Here is a 27,729-nt window from a genome sequence, read left to right as displayed (position 1 = left end):
TACTCTCTGTAGAGTGACCATTAACCTTGACCAGTAACCTACTATTTATAAAATAAGCTGCTTTTTTATAACAAAAATTTATTTAGAGATGTAATCCCAAGTAAGCATTTATTCTAGCTAAAGTACTACGTACATTGATAAACATGAAAAGAAATTTATTGCACAATATATAAATAAAAACTTTTAAGGTTTCTTGAATTTTTAGCTTTAGTCTGACCTGTCACTCAAGCACTAAATACACCCAAAGTAAGCATATTGCAGTGTAAAAAATCCCTATAAACATTTCATGGTTAATCAGTTGTGACAGCTGCAGAGGGCTCTGGTTATTGGACATGCAGCCACTGAATTATGTAGCAATCACTGAAAACATGTTTTTTTAGAGTAATATGTTGATTGAAGTTCCGCCGTTATATTTATTTATTTGTTTTATGCATTTGTTTTTCTCATCATTACAGCTGCTATATAGCCTACAGAAATCTCATTCTTTTTTTTTTTTTTTTTTTTTTTACATTTTTTTTGGAATATATTTCAGTTACCAGGCATCCAGTTTCTGGCTATCTTGGTTAACAAATATTTTGCCAATTATTTATTTTATGTCTTCATTTAAAATTGCAAAACATTGCATATGTAACAAGCAGATAAATAAACAATGTATACTCTATACTGCAGTATGCACGTTTTATACTCTCTGTGGTTAAAAAAATAATAATTAAAGAAATTAAAGCATTCTAATGACCTTATTTGATTGAGTAGACTAGAAGAAGGATAAAAAGACAGCAGCCTAAAATGTAAGAAGTTTCTAATTCATTGTCAATAAAAATTTCAATTTACCGTATATACTCGAGTATAAGCTAACCTGAATATAAGCCGAGGTACCTAATTTTACCTAGATAAACTGGAAAAACTTATTGACTCGAGTATGTCTAGGGTGGGAAATGCAGCAGCTACTGGTAAGTTTCAATAATTAAAACAAATACCAATAAAATTACCATACATTAATTGAGGCATCAGCTCGTTAATTGGGCACACAGCCCGGAATGAGTCTCACAGAGGCTGCACAGCACCACACAGAGCCCGCAGCAGTTCTTCTACTGCCCGCAGACCAAACCAGATACAATGGAACCTTGGGTGACCTGAAGAAAATTCCCCCCATAGGATTGTATGTAAATACAATTAATCCGTTCCAGACCGCACGAACTGTATGTAAATATATATTTATAAAAGATTTTTAAATACAAGTATAGTTAATTACACCATAGAATGCACAGCGTAATAGTAAACTAAATGTAAAAACATTGAATAACACTGCGAAAACCTTGAGCAACAGAGAATACTAACACTGCAAGTGTTTGCACTATAGCGCTACTTTTTTTTAATGAGTTTTAAGCACAAGGAAAAAAATTAACATTTGAAAAATCCGTAACTTAATAAACCACCAAGAAAAGTAACATTGCAACAATGCACGCTACGAACCGATCGCTGTAAACAGAAGTGAAGTGGAGGTTAAAATCCAATAGAAAAAAGTCTTCATTAAATACAACAAGGTTAAAACAATGCTCGAATCTGTCTCTTTAAAAACAAGCCTGGTGCATTCTTTAACTGCCTTCTCAGCCTTATGCAGCCAGCCTTCTCTCTCTCACACTCGTGTGTGGGTGTCTCTCTCTCTCTCTCTGTCTCACTCGCTGCACAGGGAGAGACTGAACACGTGCAGGTTGGTGGGGGCAGCGGGACCTGACTCGAATATAAGCTGAGGGTGACGTTTTTCAGCACATTTTGGGTGCTGAAAAACTCGGCTTATATTCAAGTATATGTGGTACGTTGAATGTTTTTCAGCAACTAGTGACAATAGTACAAAACTGGTAGTAAACAAAATAATAAGACGATGAATACAATACCATATGTTAAAGGCAATGGTTATGTTAAAATGTTTACCATCTTTAGTTTAAATTAAATGTAGTCAGACCTGTATCTCAATCATAGAAAAAGATATAGAGAGCACAATAAAAAGCACTTAGAAATGTATGCTGTTTATACTATTATTATAATAATTCATTTATTGATCAAAATGATCAAATATTAACTTTTTTTAATAATGAAAGAAATGATTACTGCACCAAGGCTTTATCATCCTTATGGTTATTGTCTTGACACCGTTTTGATGCCTCATTTCTGTGATTCGATTTACATTGTTCCTTAAAATGAATTTGCATGTCTTTTTTTCATGGCAGATACATTAATGTCATTGCATAAGTAAATCTTAATATTTCTATCCACATCACCGCAGTTTACTTTAACTGCTTCGTCCTACAATTCTCTTGCTGTCAGACTTCACTCTAGCTTCTTCCAAATGGCCTCTCTCTCCTCTTCTGTGTCCACTGCTACAGCCTGTGCTAATTCAAAGACTTCTCAGCTCAAATGGGGTACAAGGTACCTCTTGCTCTCTACAATCTAGAACTAATCCATGACTGGATCGAGATTTCCTAGGAACCATGCACCGAGGTCAATGCTTTTGTGAAAGAGCTTCTGAATGAATAATTTCTCACCATAACCATACCTTCTCCCCATTCTACTCCCCACTCTAGGAGCAGTCGACATAACACCTCTGTCTCACTCAGGTTTGGTCTACCAATGATACATTATTATTAGTTTTGGTAAATTTGTTAAGTCTACTATTTTTAGAACAATTGAAAAAAAAAGTAAAATATTGTGAAACAATATACAATGAGGAACAAAGAATAATATTAATGTAATGATAAAATGTTAACAGAAATGTTGTTAAAAAAGTGAAAGATGACCCAGAGAGCGAAATATTGCAGAAAAAATGAAAGATGGCCCAAAGAAGTTAATTTAATATTTTAGCAGTCAAATAACAGTCAAGATAAGGTGAAGAACATTAAGAACTGTAAGGGTAAGGTAAAATATACAGAGAGTGATACAGCAAATACTTTGATCTTGCACCTTTTCGAAGTTTATTTGTGTGAAGAGCAAGATTATTAGCAACTACTCAACATTGGTTTAGACCAGAAAGCATAGAATCAGAGAGGTGCATATATTATTTATCTTAATTTTCTGAAGGCTTCTGGTAAAACGCCACATGAAAGGCTAGTGGGAATTCAGGGCACAGTCTGTAAATGGGTACAACGTTGGCGTCAAACAGAGGAAGAAAAGGATAATGGTGATGGAACTTTTGCAGAATTAGTTATTGTTAAAAGTAGTGTTCGTCAACTAGGTGAAGGTCACATAATGTAGAATCAGCTAAATTATTACAGAGGAAATAGGATAGCATAAATCCTGGGCAGATTTGTTGTAGATTAAATATACTTTAAGAAAGTGTAAAGTATTGCATTTAGGAAGTAATAGTGTTAGATTTGACTAAATAATGGGGAGGGTCTGAAACTGCATTTGATGAGTGCACGTTATGAGAAGGACCTAGGAGTCAAAGTGGGCTCATCACTATCTACCGTATATTGAGTCAGTGAACAGAAATGATCAAGTGAGCTAATAGGATGTAGTGAATAAATCAAGGAAGCATTATGTTTAAGTTTGATAATGGCCTAGTTAGGCCTCATCTGTAGTACTGTGCTCAGTTTTTGGTCGATATATTACAAAAATACATAGCAGTGCTAGAAAAGCCCAGAAAATATCAACTAGGATTATTCCAGGACTAAGAGGTGTAAGCTGTGTAGACTGAAGGAGCTGAATATTTTCAGTTTAAGCAAATGGAGATTAAGAGGGGACTGGATTGAAATATTTAAAGATAAGAAAGCAATTAATACAGTCGGTCCCAGTTGTTATTTGATAATGCACAGTTGGACAGATTTCACACTAATGTTAGAAAGGTTTTCTTCATGCAAAGAACCATAAAGTCATGGAATAAATAACCATGTAGTGTGATCAAGAGTAGGCCTTCAGGAACCTTCAAATCTGAAATGGTGTTATTTTTGGACTATCTAGGCCAGTGGTGGGCAACTTTTTTTTGCACTAAGGCCACTGACGGCTGCTTTAACTCGAACAAGGCTGCATCATTATGAAGTCATTAACAACATATATAGGCATGCTTTTATTAATTATTTATTATTAAACTTTATACTGACCCCAAAGTGTGTAAAAGTGTAAGAATAATCCATAACACAAATTAATTCTGTAATTTTCAATGACTTTTTTGAGTCTGTTTGTTGGTTGACAATTCATTAAAACTTGGTTCAAAAGTTGTTGTTCTCAAACATAGCTGGCCTTCCAAATGGTCATCTGTCAGAACTTTGCAGTATCAATTTTTAAAGTACTTCATATGAGAGAATGTACATTTACAAATGTACGTGCTACCAAAGCATGTTAACACCTGTCGAGCGTGTTCGCGCAGAATGGGGTAGATGTGAGCATCACACCAAAATGAAATCAAATCCGTGGAATTTTGGGATAGCTTGTGTTGAGTATTTGGTTCTTCACTAAGTTCCAACAACTCCATTTGGAACTTCTCAGGTTCAATTGTCATTGACGTGGATGTCGGAGAATCGAGCCTCCAATTCAGTGACTAGTGAACCGAGCATTTCACAGAACTCATCAAAATGTATTTTTACAGATGAGTTGTTACTGGCAAAATTACTCAGACACGGAAAGAATTTGGAGAGTTTCTGCTTTTGAAACTTGCCGTGAAACAATTTCAAGTTGCGCTGAAAAATTTTTATACTCCGCCAGAGGTCACAGACACTTTGATTTCTGCCTTGGAGTTGCTTATTTAGACTGTTGAGTTCACTCAAAAGATCGCTGAGGAAAGCCAGGTTCATGCAAAAGTTGATGTCATCAAGTTTACAAACCACTCCTTTGGATGCATAGAACTCTTTGATAGTGCCTTGCAATTCATAAATTCTATTTATAACAGATCCTCTTGCCAACCAACAAGTGTTTGAGTAATATAAAATCTCCTCTTTCTCAGTTGAATCATCATTTTGGAGAAGTTCTGTAAACTAGCGATGATTGTGGGCTCGAGCTTGAATGAAATTCATAATACCAACAGTGTCTTCCAATGTGATGTTCAAGGTTGCAGACTTGGCACATAGAGCTTGTTGGTGTATAATACAATGCAGTGACAATAATGTGGGAGATTCCGGATATTGAGAGTGAATTTGTTGTTTAAGTAGAGTCACAAAACCGCCCGTTGTTCCTACCATTAGAATTAGAACAATCTAGACGAGAACAGGCCATTCAGCCCAACAAAGCTCGCCAGTCCTATCCACTTGCTTCCTCCAAGAAAACATCAAGTCGAGTTTTGAAAGTCCCTAACGTCTTACTGTCTACCACACTACTTGGTAACTTATTCCAAGTGTCTATCGTTCTTTGTGTAAAGAAAAACTTCCTAATGTTTGTGCGAAATTTACCCTTAACAAGTTTCCAACTGTGTCCCTGTGTTCTTGATGAGCTCATTTTAAAATACAAGTCTCGATCCACTGTACTAATTCCCTTCATAATTTTAAACACTTCAATCATGTCACCTCTTAATCTTCTTTTGCTTAAACTGTAAAGGCCCAGCTCTTTTAATCTTTCCTCATAATTCAACCCCTGTAGACCTGGAATCAGCCTAGTCGCTCTTCTCTGGACCTTTTCTAGTGCTGCTATGTCCTTTTTGTAGCCTGGAGACCAAAACTGCACACAGTACTCAAGATGAGGCCTCACCAGTGCATTATAAAGGTTGAGCATAACCTCCTTGGACTTGTACTCCACAGATCGTGCTATATAACCTAACATTCTGTTAGCCTTCTTAATGGCTTCTGAACACTGTTTGGAAGTTGATAGCTTGGAGTCCACTATGACTCCTAAATCCTTCTCATAAGGTGTACTCTCGATTTTTCGACCGCCCATTGTGTATTCAAACCTAATATTTTTACTTCCTATGTGTAATACTTTACATTTACTGACATTAAATTTCATCTGCCACAAATCTGCCCAAGCCTGTATGCTATCCAAGTCCTTCTGTAATGATATAACGGATTCCAAATTATCTGCTAATCCACCTATCTTGGTATCATCTGCAAACTTAACCAGCTTGTTACTTATATTCCTATCTAAATCATTTATATATATTAAAAATAGCAGCGGCCCTAGCACTGACCCCTGTGGAACACCACTCATAACATCGGCCAGTTCTGATGAGGTTCCTCGCACCATCACCCTCTGCTTCCTGTGTCTGAGCCAATTCTGCACCCATCTAAAAACATCACCCTGAATTCCCACTTCTTTTAACTTGATGCCCAACCTCTCATGTGGCACCTTATCAAATGCTTTCTGAAAGTCCAGATAAATAATATCATAAGCTCCACTTTGATCGTATCCTTTTGTTGCCTCCTCATAGAATTCCAACATGTTAGTAAAACACGACCTCCCCCTTCTGAACCCATGCTGACTGTTCAGAATAACTCCTGTCCTTGTCATGTGTTGCTCAATCTTATCCTTAATAATTCCTTCCATTAATTTTCCTGTGATGCTTGTTAAGCTTACTGGCCTATAGTTGCTTGGATCTGCCCTATCCATTGCAGGAGCTCCATCTGTACACACAGCAACAAGTCTGTAGATCTAATTTCTTCTCTACACAAGTGTTAAATGCTATGAGAATATCTTGTGCCTTTGTTGTTGATTTGAGACTGATTAGGGACAACAACTCTTCATGGATGTCAAATGTTGGTGACATTGTTCTGATGAAAATAGCAGTTGTGCCGTATCTGTTGTATCACAGGAGTCATCCATCGCTACAGAATACAAAGTATTGGACTCTTGACATATTTTATTCAGCTGATTTTTTAAGTCAACCGCAATCTCACTTTGGCGCCTCACAATTGTTCTTCGTGATAGAGGTAAATCTTTAAATTTTTTAAGTTGCGATGGTTCGAGACACTGAACAAGATTAAGCATGCATGATTTGAATATCTCTACATCAGTATATGGTTTTCCAGCGGCACCCAATATGAAGGCTACTCGAAACATTGCCTCAACTTCCGGATTGTGAGAGGATGATTTGAATTTGGCGAACATGGATGTTTCTTTTGTATGGCTCTTGTTCAAGGAATCATATGCTTTGGGGACTGTTTTCTGGCCTCATCTTTTAAACTGATGTACTTCATGTGTGACTTACAACTCTCATAGTGCTCTTTTGCATTTGATCATTTTAATGTTCTTATTTGCGTCTTGCATCTTAGGCACATCATGGAGTTTCCTTGGTTTGACATGAAGAAATCCAACTTCTATTCACTGTTTTAACTGTTGATTTTCATCGTCTACATGTCTGGATTTCTTTGACGGCGGTAACTGCATTATATGGCCAGTAAAACACAACAATAATTATCAGTTGAGAAAATGATGGATCTGACTACTTTCCTTGAAATTGAAGCATGCTGAACTTTAACCATTTTCGGTGCCATTTGATTGGCCACTTTAGTTACCGTGGGAAATAATTACAGCAGTACTCGCGAAAATCTACAGTGCGCGTGCACTCTATCAAGCTTGACTACTACTGGCATAACTTGCATTCATTTTGGCTGTATTTCGTTGGCTGTCATTGAGCATTCCATCAGGTATGAACGCGGAGACCAAACGAATCTTCGTTTACATTGTTTGTTTCGTTAAATATTTTCGGCTAGTCTGAACAAGCTAAAAGGCCGCAATCACTTGTTTCACTGATACCTTCATGACGGCCACAAAAAAAGACCTCAAAGACCGCACTTGCCCACCTCTGAACTTGGCTATCGGATAGACCAACCTGATGAAGTGCATGGCCTTTTCTCATGACAATTTTTTCTAATGTTGTAATTATTAATAAAATAATTTATCTAACATTTTATTGTAGGTTCATTAATATTGATCAAGTGTAGAAACTATTTTTGGATGGAGTCATCAATGTTCAGTTACCTTTATCCCTCCATACAATGTAAATACAGAAATAGGCAGAATGTAGAAAAAAAACAATACTTAAAGTTATCAAACTGGATAAGCAGTTCCCAGAAAGCAAGCTCAGCCTTCAATTTCATTTGAACACATGCATGACTTATTTTCCTTTTTTTTTCTTATGAACTGAAGTAGTATGTGACATTGGAGCTGTTTTCCCTTTCTTTTATCTGAATTAATATGCAACTGTATAATTTTTATAAATGAAATGTACAGATTTTTTTTTGCTTTATAGCTTGTATTCTAGCCACACTACTACTCTTACTGTACATTAAAAGTATTTAAATAAATTAAGCATCTGACATACCTAACAACAAAAACATCAAAAAATAACTTTAATCTCTTGTGTAGGTACCAGGAAGGAAGGGTAGGCATCCAAGCTGGGATAAAGGAAGGATTCATACCCAGCCAGGAAACCATAATGTAAGGATCGGGTGGTCTGGTTCACCAGGAGCAGTTAATTCCCTCATACAGCAGGTGGCAGTGTTCCTCAGAACTAAACCTGATCAGGATTCCCGCAGGGAGGCATGGGAGTTAGAGTCTTGAGACGTAGCCCTTTTGGGGTTTTTGGGGACTGCCAAACATTGCTACCTTGGAAAGACAACCCTAGGTTTTCATATGACCTGGAAGTGTTTCAGAAGAAGCAGTTCCCGGGTCTAATTTAAAAGGAAACGTGCTGCTACACTTAATTGGAGTCAGAGTCAGGAGACAATTGGCAACATTCTCTTAAAGGAGGAAAAAGGAGAATTGTACATGGTGTATTCTTATTGGGCTTCTGTAGAAAAGGTGTCTTTGTCAAATAAAAAAGGTTTATTTGAACCTGGAAGTGTGTTAGGTATTGTTGTGTCTATGGTTTGGGGCTCAGTGGCACCCTCTGGTGGTTACACTTTTTAAAAATCTCCAAATTATATGTGGGGGATAAAAAACATGAACTTTCATCATGGTTAGTAAAAGTTCATCAGTTAACAATTAAAAAGTTGTAGTACTTCAAAACATTTAACCTCGTGAAGGCAGTACATAAAAAAAGTGCTTGCAGTGCTCCAAACTGTGTAAAAATTTTATGGAAAGTAAAATATGAGTTATTCTACTTTATAATAGTGAGAACAGTTTAATGTAAACTGAATGATTCAAAAGGAAGTTATCTAAAGTAGACGGATTTCAGGGTTAAGGGTAGTAGGGTGCCTAAACGTATTACTTAACTGGGATCAATTAGTTATGCTTTTTCTTACCTGTAAACTGTCTTAAGTTTTAAGTCGATTTTTGATTATTCCTACATACTTAAGTGTATTATTGAAAATTTGTCAAGTTCCTTATTGCCTTTTTCAGTTATTATTCATTTCACTGTTAATATAAGAAAGGATGCAAGGACTTTTACCAACCCGTAAATTAATAGAATTAATACATACATTTGCTCATCTATTTTCCACCTTCAGCTTTCTTGACCAAGGTTATGTGAGTTGGTTAAGTACTAAAAAGTAAATATTTTCTTTCCATAACAATGCTATTTGCATAGTATTTGATTAGGTGAAGTTGATTGAATTAAAACATCACTACAACTTCATAACCAAACAAATCATTCCCCAAAAACAAGCCAATATTATATTTAACACAGATATACTGATGATTGATTGAAATTGATTATTATACAAATTATTGTTAACAAAAGTCTTAAGGTCAAGGTTTTTAAGTTAATTAATTATGCAAATGTAGTATTTTTATGAAAATACCCAGTGTTGTCCAGGTATATACAGTATGTAGAATGGGTTAAGGAAAGAAAGCAAAGACTTACATGTTTTTATAAATGGTGACCCTGTTACTTTTTTTTGCTTTTAATCTTTGTGCTTTGACCGTTGGGAGCTGAGGTCCCTCCAGCATCCTGAAATATTCCACTACCTCTAAAATCTGACTATTGATATTTAAGTATGAAATTGATCCTTTGCCTTGCTTAATCTTCTATTGTATTTCCTTAACATTTATTTCCAAATAATTAAGCTTAAACCTTAACTAGTTTTGTGGCTTCTTTCCTATACTTGAAATTATAATTTATGATGATAGTCACAAGAACAATGTCATTAACAAACTTGGCCATTCTTAAAGAATCTACATTTGACACATGAAATACAGTCTACAAAAGGTAAAGGAGTGGAGATAGGTCATTGCTCTGTGGGGCTGAGGTATGAAAGTGTGGATTAGACATAATGCCAGTGTCTATCAGGTTTGCCAAAAAGCTACACAGGTATAATTGTGTTAAAGGCAAAGCTGGAGTCAATAAAGCAGGAACTAGGTACGCATGCTTATTGATACTCAAGAATGTCATGAAGCCCCACTGGCCACAAAGTCCTTCACTGATCTATTAGCCATATAATCAAAACACTAGTAAGGAACTAAGTACACATTAGACAGAAATTTGGCCATGAGTCTTTTAGATTTGTTCATTATGGCAGATGTCAAGTTGACATATCAGTGTTTATTGAAGTAGCAAGCTGTGAATGTCTTTGAAACATGTATGTACCTTAAGAGACATATTTGGAAAAAACAGGGGTTGAAATATTATTCTTTCTTGTTCTGCCTGAAGGCATTATCTGCGCAGCTACTTTCTCCTGTTTACTGTACAGTATATTGAACTGACTATTCTTCCACCTGACCTTAAATCTTTGAGAAATACTATGCATGTTCCAAAGCTGTTTCTGTTTTACGCATTATTTGTGTTGGAACATAAGGTTGTGGGCATACCACATAGTTATGTATGTTTTGATGGTTTTAGTATACAATATTCATTAGATTCCTTAAGTACATGTAAATACACATACTGTACACTGCACACACTTTATACTTAAATAAGATATGATATTAACTATGAATCTGAATAAGACACTATTTTATTGTGAGTATTTATTTTTATGTTTTTTTTCTGATAGATATCAGCATGGAAGGACTCAAATACTATAAAAGTAACAACAAAGTAGCTGTGGAAATTTTTTTGTTTTTTTTACTAGATGTTTATTGACATGGAGTTCATTAAATACAGGGAAATTATTATTTATGGTGTTGTACTTTTTTTATATTTTTATGATAGGATTTTCACCACATATGATTGTGCATACTGAAACTGTTCTCATACATAACACTGTATATTATTTTGCTAGACAAACTAGCAGTAAATGGTGAAATAAGTCCCAGCATAACAAATATAATCCTACTTCCAGGCACATTGTGCTTAATGCAAAATTTTTTCTTTGCCGCACAGTATACATATTTGGTTTATACTATATCTTAGAATATTAAATAAACATTTAGGTCAGAAGGAAACTTTCAAAGCTTACATACTACCTTGTTTAGTTCAATTGAAATCCCAAACTGTTTTTAGGAAAGAAAAATAAGATATACAGTGGTGTGAAAAACTATTTGCCCCCTTCCTGATTTCTTATTCTTTTGCATGTTTGTCACACAAAATGTTTCTGATCATTAAACACATTTAACCATTAGTCAAATATAACACAAGTAAACACAAAATGCAGTTTTTAAATGATGGTTTTATTATTTAGGAGAAAAAATCCAAACCTACATGGCCCTGTGTGAAAAAGTAATTGCCCCCTGAACCTAATAACTAGTTGGGCCACCCTTAGCAGCAATAACTGCAATCAAGCGTTTGCGATAACTTGCAATGAGTCTTTACAGCTCTGGAGGAATTTTGGCCCACTCATCTTTGCAGAATTGTTGTAATTCAGCTTTATTTGAGGGTTTTCTAGCATGAACCACCCTTTTAAGGTCATGCCATAGCATCTCAATTGGATTCAGGTCAGGACTTTGACTAGGCCACTCTAAAGTCTTCATTTTGTTTTTCTTCAGCCATTCAGAGGTGGATTTGCTGGTGTGTTTTGGGTCATTGTCCTGTTGCAGCACCCAAGATCGCTTCAGCTTGAGTTGACGAACAGATGGCCGGACATTCTCCTTCAGGATTTTTTGGTAGACAGTAGAATTCATGGTTCCATCTATCACAGCAAGCCTTCCAGGTCCTGAAGCAGCAAAACAACCCCAGACCATCACACTTCCACCACCATATTTTACTGTTGGTATGATGTTCTTTTTCTGAAATGCTGTGTTCCTTTTACGCCAGATGTAACGGACATTTGCCTTCCAAAAAGTTCAACTTTTGTCTCATCAGTTCACAAGGTATTTTCCCAAAAGTCTTGGCAATCATCGAGATGTTTCTTAGCAAAATTGAGACAAGCCCTAATGTTCTTTTGCTTAACAGTGGTTTGCATCTTGGAAATCTGCCATGCAGGCTGTTTTTGCCCAGTCTCTTTCTTATGGTGGAGTCGTTAACACTGACCTTAATTGAGGCAAGTGAGGCCTGCAGTTCTTTAGACGTTGTCCTGGGGTCTTTTGTGACCTCTCGGATGAGTCATCTCTGCGCTCTTGGGGTAATTTTGGTCGGCCGGCCACTCCTGGGAAGGTTCACCACTGTTCCATGTTTTTGCCATTTGTGGATAATGGCTCTCACTGTGGTTCGCTTGGGTCCCAAAGCTTTAGAAATGGCTTTATAACCTTTACCAGACTGATAGATCTCAATTACTTCTGTTCTCATTTGTTCCTGAATTTCTTTGGATCTTGGCATGATGTCTAGATTTTGAGGTGCTTTTGGTCTACTTCTCTGTGTCAGGCAGTTCCTATTTAAGTGATTTCTTGATTGAAACAGGTGTGGCAGTAATCAGGCCTGGGGGTGGCTACGGAAATTGAACTCAGGTGTGATACACCACAGTTAGGTTATTTTTTAACAAGGGGGCAATTACTTTTTCACACGGGGCTATGTAGGTTTGGATTTTTTTTCTTCCTAAATAATAAAAACCATCATTTAAAAACTGCATTTTGTGTTTACTTGTGTTATATTTGACTAATGGTTAAATGTGTCTGATGATCAGAAACATTTTGTGTGACAAACATGCAAAAGAATAAGAAATCAGGAAGGGGGCAAATAGTTTTGCACACCACTGTAAATGTCTATTTTTACATACTGGAAGGTAGACAGTTCTTCAGTGCTAGACATTGCTTCATACTCCACTTACTTAGTTCCTATAGCTTACCAGAAAAAAGTAAATAGTAAAAGAAGATACATGTTCTCTGTTTAAAACAAATTTGTAATTTAAAACAAAACTTGTAAAGTTTAGTCATATCTAAAAAATGTTATTTATATTGTGATATATCTAAACTATATTTTTTCTAACAGAATCTCTTTTTCTTGTTTCAGCCTGTGATCTAATGAACCAAGGAATCTTGGCATTAGTCAGCTCTATTGGTTGCATGTCTGCAGGATCATTGCAGTCACTGGCTGATGCCATGCACATTCCCCATCTATATATTCAGCGTGCTCCATCTGGCACACCACGGTCTAGTTGCAGCGTCACCCACCCAACCAAATCTGAAGATTACACACTATTTGTAAGACCTCCAGTGTACCTCAATGAGGTCATCCTTAAAGTCATTGCTGAATATGCCTGGCAAAAGTTTATCATCTTTTATGATACAGAATATGGTAAGTTGTAATACTGACTATTTTATTTGTATTTGTTCCTTTACGTAGTCATGTTACACTGTATTGATTCAGTTAAAGAAGTATTGTTCTAGACTATAGAACAGGTATGTATAAAACTATAGGGGCTACATGTAGAGCTAGTAGGCTTGAGGATTGGGGTGTGTGTTTTCCAACAAGTATTGACTATGCAAATGTATTAGCTACAGTCATTGACAACAATTTCACAGCAAACTTAAGCCACAAAAATATTGGTACAACAACATCACCAATAAAAAATGAAGTTCACAAGCAAACCTTTAAAGTGCATTAACTATCGTCATTAACAACACCAACAAAACAACCTCAAAGCAAAAAACATTGTAACAGTAGCTTCAGTAACAAAAAGCACATTTCACAGCCTTGTTGCATCAACACTTGTCTTTATTGTTTTTTTTATCATGTATATTTAAGTTGATTCTGGCAACCTGGAGTAGTTGCAAGTCATTTAAAGCCATGGTTTGGGATTTGGCAGAGGTTAATAAGTTAACAAGAAGATCATTCTTGATGAGCTCCAGAGAAAACCTGTTTCTTGTGTCAGTCTGTTTTAGAGCCATCTTTAAAAATATTTTTTTCTATAAACCCTGTAGATGGTGGTGTGCTCAAGATGAAGGACGGCACAGACAGCATATTTGGGAGATCTACTTTCTAAAACACACCTATCACCATGTAGTTGTGCTTTTAGTTTTCCAGTGATCATCTGTGCTGAGTCTCTCCAAAATAGTGTTAGTGGTTATACACTCATCATACAGTTTATCCATGTTAAGATGGAGCCAGCTTATGAACTTGACCCTTCCAGCAACCTTTTCCATGCTATTGAATATAAGTGTGCTATCATGTACAGTGAGGGGGCTGTATACAGTAGAGGCATTTGGCCTATGGAAAGCTGATCTGGTTCTCAATTTAACTGAGAGCAGTATTGAAAAATTCTGTAAATTCAGCAGTGTTGGCATCACATGTTGATAGACATGTAAACTTTACCTTGGTTAGATACACATAGAAACAATCATCTCTCCTTTGAGTCAGCTTATCTTTGAAAGACTTCATGATGCCAAATAGGTCAATGCAAAAAGGTCATTGTTCTCAAGTGTCTTCACATTTTCAAAAAGAAAAAGAATATTGTTGCAGAAAGGAAGGCAGACTTCAACGATATCTGATTCATCATCATGAACCTTGGCACCATCCACTTTCAGCATCAGCAGTATTTTACTGTGTCTTGGACATTCTTACCCAGGCTCACAAAGTAGGAATTCAAAGTTGCCCAGCTCTGCAGTAATTGGGAGATAGCTGGGTTAAGTTGTCAAATTCCACAGTATTTCTTGGAATTCCACTCTAAAGAAGTCACAAAAATTCTTGAGACATTCTCTTCTCTTAGCTTACGAACTGAAGAAGATGTAAACCTTCACAACAATATTTTCACCATCTACTGACAAGTTGTCAATAACATGCTTCAATGTGTTTTGAAAAATGTGTACATGGCAGTAACATTTCTGAATAATGAATTATTGGTTCCATAATTAATCTAGGTATGGTCTGTACTGAATGCTGGTATACTGTATGTTGTACTGACAGGCCCAGTGGCTCTAAAGAACTCATAATTCAAGACAATATTTACTGACCAATGCAGTTTAATTTTCAAGAAAGTCTACCATCTAATTGAAGACTCCTGTGTCTGATCTGAAAAACTCCTGTTATAGACATCTATTTGAATTGAAAACTGGAGAAGTACTGGAGAAGTCATACTATTCAATACATCACTCAGTGCCTTCAGAACTATTACATCCTTCGTAATTGACTGTGCTTTGGCCTTCCACAGAAAGCTTTCTTTAGAACGTTTGGGTCAAATAAAGTTTGAGGTTTAATTTAACAGCACAATCTAGATCACTACAGCATAGATAATAATTGTAGGCTACTATTTTATTGCATAACTTTATATTATTAAAAATGAAAGATATTTGGGGGTATGTAATTCTTCCTGTATTACTTTTTGATATATTATTAATCAGATTAGCATGTAATCTTATTCTATATATTTATTATTAATCAAATTAGAATATTTGCTATATAGCATTACTGTGGCTGCCCTCTCTCATGTTAACAGCTTGACATCACATGTGCAACAGAAAATGTGCTACAGCACTACCGCGTGTCTTGTAGTCATCTCCTGTAACAGATTCAAGCCATAGATACTTACATTCCCATTTGAGGCAATGATGATATAAATGCCTTAGTTTTGTGGGAGGATATGGAGTCACGTTAGATGCAGAAGACATTCTCTCCTACACTAGCACTAACTAACTAGCCCACACAATTGGTGTCTGTGTATCTGGTAACAAATGTAACCCTGGCTAAGCAGTTGGAGAGAAGGACTATTTTTATTCTAGATTTATTTATTTAGCTAACATTTCTTTACGTATTTTATTAGGAAAAAACTGATTATTGTTTTTGATTGTATAATTTTTATGCTCTCAAGTTCATCTTGTTTAAAAAAATGAAACAAATAGCGCTCCTTAATTAATTTGTTAAGGAATGTAACATGTCATTTTCAAATATGGAATATTTCCATTATAAAGGAATAGGTGGCAAACCTATGTACAGCACTTATACTGGAGGATAACTTACAAAAGCCAGTTATGCTTGCAATGGTATAAACACTAATTTTAGTGTCATTCAAGGCATTTCCTCATTCTGAAAACTGTATATATTTGCATTCATGGCACAATAGTAATCTGGTCACTGCACGCACAGATTTGAACAAAGCAGCCTTGCTGAGGCCCATTTGTATGACATACAGTCTGCAGGTGGCACAGAAATGGAGAGCTGTCAGAATATGCCATGTGGGACTGAGTACAAATTTCCAGTGTGTTTCTTTTCCCAATTCGTTGTGCAAACAAGGAGGGTCATTATTTCACTATTAATCGTTGATTATTGAGATCATCCAAGGGTTTCATGTCCATCCACAAGACAGCACTTAGACTACTTGGCTTCTTGGACAGTTCTGTCTCAAATGGTGTTTCCAGTTGAGTTGCACAATTTCCTGGACTGCAGCCATTGATATTGCTGGTACTAAGGGACAATTCACCTTCTCACTTAAAGGATGTGACTGATTACATAATGAGTTTGATTGGTTAGCTCATTATCTATATATATAATTCACTAAGGCAAGACAACCATGGAAAGCACGCTGGAAGGGGCGTGGATTCACTGAGCCGCCGACAAGTAAGACACCTATGGTGCACACAGGAAGGAGCCACGCCCACCAACTCCTGGCACCTCCAAGCCACGTTGACTGTTCATAGAGGCATGTTTCTCGCGGAGGTGAATCGCCATATGCAGCGTGTAAAACGGTTTGCGAGGGGTATCTCATGGGATCCTTAAAACAATCCTTTACAACTGAATTTAAAACACAATGAAGTAAGCAGTCTTTAAAAACCGAGTTTTCGGTTATGACGCACGACCGCGTGCACCATAGAAAACTGTTTTACACGCTACATACAGCAATTCGCATCCGCGACACGTGCGTCTTCTTAGATGCTCCTGCAGGAACAGGGAAAGTCTACGTGAGTCACAGGTGCATCTGGACTGTGCAAAGACGACAACGACTCAAGTGACGAGTTGGAGGTGGGTGTTGGTTCGTTCCGTGCATTGTTACAATGTTGCTTTTCTTGCTGATTTATTACATTACCGATTTTTCAAATGTTAATTTTCTCCCTGTGCTTAAAAATCATTAAAAAACCGGCCTGATTATGCGGCGTATGGTACGCCGCGGGTTGGCTAGTGTACTAAAATTGTCTATAGGTATTAAAGCTACAAAGAGATTCTTTTGTACTAATTTGTAGCCTACATTATAATTTACATTTTATATTGCCACGTTGACCTATTCTTCTTCTTCTTATTACCATTATTATGTTATCCAAATAAGAGCAGAATTGTGTTTTTTGTTATCTATCTAGGGTGACTGTTTCCCTGTCAAAGAATCAAAGGCAAAACTCCAATTAAAGAACAATGTTCAAAAAAGTGTGTTGGTTCACTCACGAATTTCCATATGAGATTACATCTTACTTTAGTTATGAGAGCTTTAGAAAACACTTTCTAAATAAAAAATTACAAGATAACAAACTAGTTAGCATTACAAGGCTTGTTTAAGTGATTCTCAGATATAAACAAGATATGCTGTTCCTTTGTGCTTTCTTTCCTACAAAGTTGCTGAAGCAAAGTGCGATGTGAGTAATTCTGAATTCTTCATTCACAATACTTTCATGTATCCACTTTCTAACATGAAATGGTTAAGAATTATTGTGAGCTCCACAATAAAATTAGCCTTGATGGAATGGAGGCACTCACTCAAAAGGAACTAGTCATCACTCTCTGCTATAGATCAATAAAAGAAAACTTTGTAAACCAAAACATTAAACCAAAGATTAGTTCATTGAATTTTTCTACATAAATTTGTTTATTCCTTACTATTTGACCAACTTCTTATGGTTAAATTCAAAGTGCTGGAAATACAAGAAAGTAAAGAGAAAGTGAGACAGGAGTTAGTTACAATAATGATTGTTTTGCAATTTTGTATATCAAAGAGATGCCCAACAAAACAACACACATATCACAATAGATTTATACTTGTATAAGTGCATTAGTGCAAAGAACATTGGATCAGTGTAAACATCTTGGTAACAGTGGTGACCAGACAAACAATCCAATGGCATCATTATTTCAGTGGTTCCCAGGTACAGGTATAGTCCTGGGAGACATCTGTGAGTATAAGTTTCTATTCCTACCAATTTCAAAACCAAATCTAAAGAAATTGCCTGATGTTTACTTTTAATTGATCTAATTGTTTAGTCAGCTTCTTTATTTGTTCTCTTATTCTAAAATAAATTGAAATATTTACATTTTTGCATTGTTTTTTTAATTCACTATTTTCTGTGGAGTTTGGTCCCTTAAATGTATCCCAATTTGGAAAATGCTGAATGCAATAGGTGAGTCATTAATTCAATGCCATATTCACTTGTCTCCTCATTTGTATGGAACTTTTCCTGATAAGCAGACAAATGAAAATTGCAGTGAAGTAATTGCTCCTCTTTATGAACCTGTTTACACCTGTCTCTGCACTGCTTATTGCTAATGATAAGCATTTGGAGGAAGCTCAAGGACTTCAGGGAGGAAGTTCTACAGAAGAGGGTAAATTAAAATGCAGACAACAAAATAAATGTAAGCATTTAACACTCTAGTAAATAATATGTACAAATATTTATGATTTTTTTTAGAAATATCTGTAAGCCAGATAACCGAACAAGGTCATAAATTAAAAGTAGAAGGAATGTAATAACTGTGAAATTGGTTGAAATAAAAATCTGCAGATATCCAGGACTGAACTTGAAAACCAATAATGTATTGTAATTATTTTTAGTACATTATGTTTCATAACACTTAGTCCTCATTTTAAATTTTCTCATGTGTACCCTTTCCACATGTTGAATATGTAACCATTGTATTTTATGGGCTGCAGTTGCCAATGCTAGCTAAGCATGTGTGTGTATGACTTTCTTAGAGAACAGTGGCTGTTCTGAAAATCACCAAATTTCTTTTTTGAAGTACCGCATGTCTAATGGCATATATTTGTATGACCTATGCCTATCTGACCATGATTATTTTAAAATGAAAAGCTATACTTACATCTGTTGAGTCTAAAACAACAAATAAGAGCCTAAGTAAGATAATACCAACAAAATCATTATGAACCTGTTCCCCAAAGTGCAACAAATGACATTAACAGAAAGTATACCATAATGTTCAGCTTCAGAATTAAGGCAGTCGGCCACTTGACCTCAGCTTAGAGCTGATTTTTACAGTAGTTCAGAGCGATCCAATAATTTGATGGACAAGTCACTCCAAATGAAATGACGAATCCTGTGAAATTAGACCAGAGTTACATGGTAAAATAATCCCAAATGCAATGATTCAAAATGGTCTGCTGTTGTCCCCATAAGGAGATCAAAATACAGGACTAAATGAATGCTACTCCTTCTATGAATTAGACAAGACAAGATTATACTATCAAAAATCAAAAATTTAAGAAAATGAAGCAGTTGCACAACACACTAGCAACATTTCATTCAAATAAATCACTATCTGATCTGTAAACAGACTTTAATCTAAATGTAAAGACTGATCCAAACTACACTGCTGAAATCCAACATCTTCCATATTAATAATTTTGCTGTTATCAGAGTACAATTACAAGATACTGTCAGGCTTCCCAACCTCTAAAAAACGCACTATTTTTTTGAAATTGAATACAAGCTTAGCATTTGGGAAAAAATATGGCTTTCTTATTTATATTTCCCCTGTGTGTGAATGTACTGTATATCTCATGTGAAACTGTTATCTTTATTGATATTTGAGAGGGAATTTTCTAGGTCTATCTTTTCATTTTATAGAATACTAATCATCATATTAAGAACCCTTAAATATTTATTGCTTTGGTTGACTCCAGAGCTTTTTGCATTATTGTGACATTCAAATGCATGTGGTATGACAAATGTGTTAATTCATAAGAGTGTGCTGCTTTAAATGACTTAGATTATATTAGATAAACTTTATTAATCCCATGGGGAAATTCAGAAAACTACAAATAAAAACATTCCCAAGCCAGCTTATTACAGTACAGAACTACCAGAGCCTACCCTGGCATCAGTTATTACAAGGCCGGAAGCAATGCCATTTGAGGCACAAGTTTTGTGCAAATAAACTGTCAGTCTTATGTTAACAATCAGACAAACTATACCTCTTTAAATTACGAGCGTAAACTCTAAATAAACATGCAAACTCCACATACAAAATCCAGCAGATACAAATTAACAGGAAATTAACAATAGATGGAAGCAGAAACAAAAAGTAGGACAAAATGGTGTTTTTTTAATCATTAAAAAAACTGTAAAAATAATAATAATAATTTCTTGTCATCCTATTTCACCTATAAGAGTAACAAAGAGCCAGATGGTGGTGAATGCCTTGGAAATGGAGCAGGTGACCATGATAAACTACAAGGCTGAGGGGCAGTCTTTCTTCATGACACCACAATTTATTATTTATACTGTTATGCACTTTCTTTCTTTATGCACAAAGGAAGATTCTTCTTGCTTTGCTTCACTAAAATGTTTACTAGCTATTGCTTTTAACTGAGTAATACCTTTTCTATGCATTATTTTATAGTGTAGGTGGATTTTGTGCATCTTAGTATCACTCTTAATTTAACTTGAAATTATGTCATGTAATTTAATATACTGCAACATATTTTGTATAATTGCTGCATACAGGGCTGTTCTTAGGCATTGGCATATAGGCGACCACCTTGGGCCCCCATTTGCAAAGGGCCCTGCCTAGCCTTTTTTTTATGCTGTAACCAAATACAACTTACAGGTCCATATTTCAGAAGTACAAATTTTCTCCGGTGGCAGAATTATCAGTATGGTTACACACAAGCAGAGAGGAAACAGTGACGACAGGCAGCATCGATGGTGATGGTGGGGCTTTGGTAGTAGGCCAGATAATGCCCCTCGCCTACCAGGCCATCCGCGCAATAGATTGATCATACTATAAATAGTAGAGAGATAAGCTGAAGCTGAGAGGATAAAACCATTCCACAAAGCAGCACAACTGTTTTGCTATAATTATAACTTATTGTGTTTCTGTCGACTTACACATTATTCATCATTAGTCTGTCTATATGTTCTTTTGAGTTTCATCTGCCACTTATATAATCAAGACCACTGGTATAATCAAGACAAGCCCTAATGTCAATGACTGAACGATCTGACCAGAAAATCCATTATGACAATTTTGGGTTCCTGCACAATTTTGGATTCATCATGAGCATGAGTGAAACTGATTTTAGAAAATGTTGCAATGTTCTCAGCAATATTTGAGTATAAACAACCTGTGAAAAAGCATGACGCAAGATCAACTGAATGGCTTAGCGTTACTATCAGTTAACATTGCCACTTTGCAAGCTGATACTATATTCGTGCAGAGAAATGGAGCTGGCAGAAAGTGACGAGGACGATTATCTTAGAAAATTTCATAGGGCGAAGCTGGGTGACATTAGTAATATTGCATAAAGATGCACTACGTGATTAATCCAAAGGGATATCAAAAGTATATGTACAATGAGAAAAATAACTTTTTCACATGAAAGATGTGCATAGCTAAAGAAGCAACGTATTCCAGGTACAACAGAATTGTGTTTTTGAGAGTGTCTGCTGTTTAATGACATTTATACCAGAAGTGCAAGAACACAAGTTGGTACCCCAACACAATATATTTCTCAGGGATATGCAAGAAAAAACACATTTAGTAAAGAGTACAATTCCATGCATATCATTATAACTTAAGATTGGCACTGGAGCTGATTTAATGACATTTCCAGAAGCAGTTTTCCCCTCCCTGAGGTCATCCTAAAGCTGTTTGTTTTGTGGTGTAAAAGTGTCCATTATAGGCAATTTCAGCTCCAGGATTCTTTCTATTTTGGTGGACAAGCTAATACAGTGGAACATCGGTTCACGACCAAATTGGTTTACGACCAGAGTTTTGGAACGAATTATGGTCGTGAACCGAAGTAATTTCCCGCATAGGATTGTATGTAAATACAATTAATCCATTCCAGACCGTATGAACTATATGTAAATATGTTTTTTTAAAGATCTTTTAAGCACACATATAGTTCATTTTACCATAGAATGCACAGTGTAATAGTAAACTAAATGTAAAAACACTGAATAACACTGGAGGTTAAAATCCAATAGAAAAAAGTCTTCATTAAATACAATGAGGCTAAAACAATGCTCGGATCTGTCTCTTTAAAATCAAGCCTTATGCGTCCAGCCATGTCTCTCTGTCGTGTGTGTGTGTGTGTGTGTGTCTGTCTGTCTGTCTGTCTGTGTGTGTGTGTGTGTCTCTCTCACGTGTGTGTGTGTGTGTGTGTGTCTCTCTCGCACGCGAGTCTGTGTGTGTGTGTGACTCTCTTGCGCGCGTGCGTGTCTGTGTGTCACTCTCTCTCGCTGCACAGGGAATGCATAGGGAGAGACTGAACACTTGTGGAAATCATCGGCGCGCACAAACCGAAAGGGAAACTGGCTTGTTCGCATTCCAAGTCTTTAGTCGTGAACAGATGCAAAAGTTTTGCGATCTTATGTGAAATACATAAATAGTTATCCTTGATTTGCACATAACATCCTACAAAACTTACCTGTTCAACATTCACTCAGCACAGATAAGATCAAATATACAGCAAGAATATCTCAACACACGCCAAGACTAGCTATCTCAACTCTGATACCTTACCAATGACTAGAAACCAATCTCCACTTACTTGTCAGTCCATATTCAGATTGTTTCTACTGAAAGTGCTACACTTCAGAATACCATAGCAAAAGCCAGGAACTGTTATTCCTGTCAGGTTTTCTTAACCCAATTGCTACCTTTGAAAGGACTACACAAACTTACAGATGCCAAGGGATAATTGCTACCCACAACAGTATGTAACCTAAATGAACACACTTTGTTTCATTAACAATCATTGGCCATTGCTAAATGTCAGTAAACAACAGGACAACTTCATCAAAGCAATAATCAAACTAGTTGGTACTGGTTCTAAGGAACAAGTAGTGGGTAGTTAGAAATTAAAATTATGACGTCTGTTCTGTTACCAAATTAAAATTAGTAAAGTAGTGCACACAAAAAGAGACAGGACAATTTACTGGACATTTTGCATTGTAGTTTAGAAATCCTATTTATTAGATTAGCAACTGTTCTAAACAGGTCATGAGGATTATTATTATTTTAACATTTCTTGAAAACTGGCTTTTGGGAAAATCTGATATTTAATTCTTTGATCAGAATTTAACATAATCAAGGGTGCAAGCAGATTCATGCAAACTAGCATTCATGATGATCCTAAAGGTCAGAGGTTTCCTTGCTGTTGTTAAAAAAACTGTTATATCTGAGATTGCAGATAAGACTAAACCACTGTGTTAATTTTGAGTCTAATTTTTTTATTATTCTTGGAATAATTTTTAGATGTTGTAATTGATGTTATAGTTCTTGTTAGATTTATCATTATCATGACATTATGTTTGAATTTCATTCATATATGAGAAATGTATTTTAAATGAATCTTAAGGAAGATAAATTATATGAAACCAGCAGAAAATGAAACTGTAATTATGTGTGTTCATAAAAGTATTCAGTAATATATGTAATCTTTTTTTGATATTTCATAACCTTGTTTTATATCTTCCTAGCTTCTGTTTTTTAAAAGGTGCAGTTCAGTGGAGTATTCCAACACACTGAACAATAAAACAGCACAAGCTAAACCACATTTTTGAGAGACAAATGGCAAAATTCTGCATTATATTTTACATGCGCAAAATAATAGTTTCACTACTTAGAGATACAGTATAATGAAAGAAACTATTTTGGGATTTGATACAGTATATAAAACATGCATTTTGAATAAGACTACAAAAATCACATTGGCAGAGAACAGTTTAAATCTGTGTTTTAAATTTAATGCATTTCCTGTATGTTTTTGTTTATGTTTATAATCTGTAGTCAACACACAAATGCATTTTTTTAGTCCTTTAAAAGTTCGTTCAACTTATTTATAAACCTGTATTCCCATGGTTGATGAATACTCTACCCAAAAAAATAAATCATTTCTATGATACTTACCCCACATACTTTGTAATAGTGGCTGAGAATTTTTTAGTCTCATTTTTTTTTTTAAAAGTACATAAATAAATTCTCATAAATGGGACAGATAGGTAACCAATGCTGGGCAGTGGCTAACATTCGTATGTCTTTTATACATTAATGTGATAGTCCAGGTTGGCTCCAAGCATCCCTGGTTGCCATCCAGGAGCCTCTTGAATCACCGATAACCTACCTGTGGATGAGCCCAGCAACTGAGGACAAACACAATCAGCGAGGGTTTGGTGCTAAGTGTTTAGGTGCTTTTATTTATAGACAAAGTGTCCAACAGTACAGTGCTCCAAAAATAAATTATTCATTATAAAACTAGGTGCTAAAAAAGTGGAGGTTAAAATGTTCCAAACATGACAATAAATCATCCGTTAAAACGAGGGTAAAATTCCAAGTAGAATCTGTTCCTTAAAAACAATCCACCATGAATCCTTTCTATTCAATTAAATTCAATTCAATTCTTTATTGTCATGTGTACAAGTACTATGTACAATGAAATATTTGCTTGCATGTGCCCCAGTAGACAGTGAACATAGACAAAAATACACACAATAAATAATTGACTATAAATAAGTAAATAAACAAAACCAGAATCCTAGGAAAAAACTAATGTCTGATAACTGATGTCTCTTCTGCCTACCCTAGACAAGATCTCCGTAGTTAGAGAAGACATCCACCAACAGGCGCAGTCAACCATAACATCACTCAGGTTTCCATTGTCAGTCCCTCAGCATTCAGTGGGGCGTCATGCCGAGCCTTACTGTGTTTCTTGTCCGCCGCCACACAGACTGCTGGGTCACCCACTACTCCCAAATTGCTCAGCAGGAGTGACCCTTGACCCTCAAGCGCTGACTATGTGTTTTTACTGGTGCCATCTTCCTGACCGCCTTCTTCCATTCCAGTTGCACAAGCTCCTCCTTGATCCTGCCTCTTAATCTTTCTTCCCTTAACCTCCATTTATTAACATTTTCTTTACTTATTCCTTTTCCCCTCCTCTGCCGTGCAGATTCCCTTTATAGCCACGACTGGATACAGGGGCTGCTCTCCACCTGCTCTGAGATGTGAATGAGGCATTTGACTGATCAGCTCAAATCACCCTCGGAGCTGCACATGCACACTCACATGTGCAGCTTCACCTGCTTGGAGCCTACACATTCTGGGACTTTTGATTTATTAAAACTACACATCTTATCACAAGTCACTAGCACAAATTGTGCAAAACAAATTCATTTTTTCTGAAATGTTCTTAAATAGTTACTTCCTAGATTCTCAGTATGTATGTAAACAGTAAACTCAAAACATCACAGAAGTGACATTTTGAATTGAAGACCCCCTACTCCCCATCATTCGTTGGTCAACAGTCTTGTCTTCAATTCAAGTGAGTCCCTTGACTCAGGGTTTACTGTTTATATGCAGAAGCAAGGAAAAGCTCTAACACTCTCATTAGAACATGGATATAAACAGCTTAATTCATTTAGTTTATTTTGCCAAAACTCTTATTTTGACTTATTTTGTTTTAGCTTGAATAAACTGTAATTGCATATTGAAATGCTCTGTCAAAAATGTGTGTTTGTCCTATTTGTTTTTAATGCTGTATCCAATCACTGTCTTCACACAGACACAAGCTCCATAGTTGTCATTGTTTTGGGCTAGTACACTTTCTCTGGTCAAAAGGGAATTAAGATTCTGTATAGGCACTGCTGGGATCAACAAAGTTTTATGTCCTTTTAGTTGTTTCTGTGAAAGAATGGTATGGGGTTCCTGACTTGTAGACTCATATCAATGTAACTGAAACAAAAGTAATTTTAAGAAACAAAATAAAACAATTTACTGATAAACACAATTGAGGTTGAGTCCTACTGAAAGTCTGGGAAATTGACATTCTCTACACTGTATTTCTTTTTTATTCACAATAGACACACTAGTTTTTATACTTGTGAGCTTCCTGGCATTATTCCAGGTTAAAAGTGACAACATAAAGCTTTTCTGTCTTTCTCTGTATAAGGCAATCTCTGAACGTTAGAATTGTATCGAGGTAATTGAGGCACACTCATTTTGAGGAACTGAATAATACAATTTATTGATAAATGAAAGGATTATAGAAAATTGATAACATATATATTAATACAAAAGACAGGACAAAAGACAGATGGGACAGGCAAACAATAACACAGAAGAGGCTGGCTATTTACTTGCTATTTGGAGTTCTAATTAATCTTGGCACAGATAAACATTTTTATGATACCAAGTCTTTAAGGATGGTTTCTGATGTTGTGTGGAGTTGTTGTTGTTGTTGCACCTATTTCGGGGGGGATTCATCTTGTGTTGGAGTGTACTGTTTCTCTTTGCAACATGGTCCTTTGCTTGTGGTGTGTTGGGCTTTTCTCAGCTCACTGTTAAGCTTTCTTCTTTGCCGTTTGCATCTTTATAGGATAAAGCATTATTTTTCTGGCGCAAGAATTTTGATGCAGAAGTTCCCTTATTGAAGTAATGGCTGCTTCTTAGTCTTCCCAGTCAAGGATCAGTCTCTGGCATAGCCTGGCTTAGGAGAAGGAATTTCATGTTTTGGGTCCCTGTGGTAATGCGCGGGTCGCGTCTTACCAAATTTAAGTATGTAGCAGCATTTATATTCGCTATAAGAAAGTGCACTTACCGTTGGTGTGTTCAGGGCGCTGTCGCGGGAATGCGGGGCCGTCTAGCGGGTGAGCGCAGTGAGGCGCGGGGTGTTGGACACACGTGGGGCCGGTATAATGGCCAGTACGGGCTCCGCCGCGTGTGTTCATTTTTACGCTCCGGTGTCCTCGCAGCCTGCCTAGTGCAGGCGGTTTAAAGTGCGGCGAGCCTAAAAGAGAAAGCCGGCATTTGATTGATTGAGTCAGAGATGGGGATCCCATAATGTAAGAGAAATGATTTTAATTACTGGTGAGTCAACCACGGTCGTGCTTGAGCTCAGCATAGCCGTTGGCTGTACCGGAGGGCTTATACGCGCGCGCGACCCGCAGGAGTTTGGTTTTAAATACATAGTTGCTCGGGGCGTGTCGCGACGTGTGGCGTGAATGCGCTACCGTCTACCGGGATAGGTGCATGAGGTAGACATGTTGGCAGATTGGCTGGACAATCTTGCCGGTTATATTTAAAGAGTTACCGGCCAACAGGGGTCGTCAGTGGACCTAAGAGCGAGGTAGGAATAAGCACTGCTGAGCTATTTGTAGGAGCAGTTGTAATTTTGGCGGCTTTTGCATATATTCTTTTGTATATATTCTTTTTGTATATAGAGTTATATATCTCCTAGTAATTATTTTTGGTGGAGGTATATATACTTATTTGGTGCTGGGATAGTTTTTGATTTTGGTTTGGTGCAATTGTTTTATTTTTGTATATACACACACACTTGTTTTTGTGCATATTTCTTTCCTGCTGGAGGAACGTCTTGAACCAGGGATAAAAGAAGACAACCTTCATTA

General features: G+C 36.3%; 1 protein-coding gene across 2 annotated transcripts in view; it reads left to right on the top strand.

The window, feature by feature from the left end:
• grid2 (glutamate receptor, ionotropic, delta 2) overlaps nucleotides 1-27,729 on the top strand; it is a 2,157,968-nt gene that overhangs the window by 1,373,735 nt on the left and 756,504 nt on the right. For both annotated transcript variants that reach the window (XM_039751125.1, XM_039751126.1), the window contains exon 3: nucleotides 13,181-13,465. In XM_039751125.1, the coding sequence (XP_039607059.1) occupies nucleotides 13,181-13,465 (285 nt within the window). The remainder of the gene's footprint in view (nucleotides 1-13,180; nucleotides 13,466-27,729) is intronic.

This window comes from Polypterus senegalus, chromosome 4, assembly GCF_016835505.1.
Source record: "Polypterus senegalus isolate Bchr_013 chromosome 4, ASM1683550v1, whole genome shotgun sequence".
In the NCBI taxonomy this organism is placed as follows: Eukaryota; Metazoa; Chordata; class Cladistia; order Polypteriformes; family Polypteridae; genus Polypterus; species Polypterus senegalus.
The sequence above is the reverse complement of the archived record's forward strand: the minus strand, read 5'-3'. Positions and strand labels throughout refer to the sequence as shown.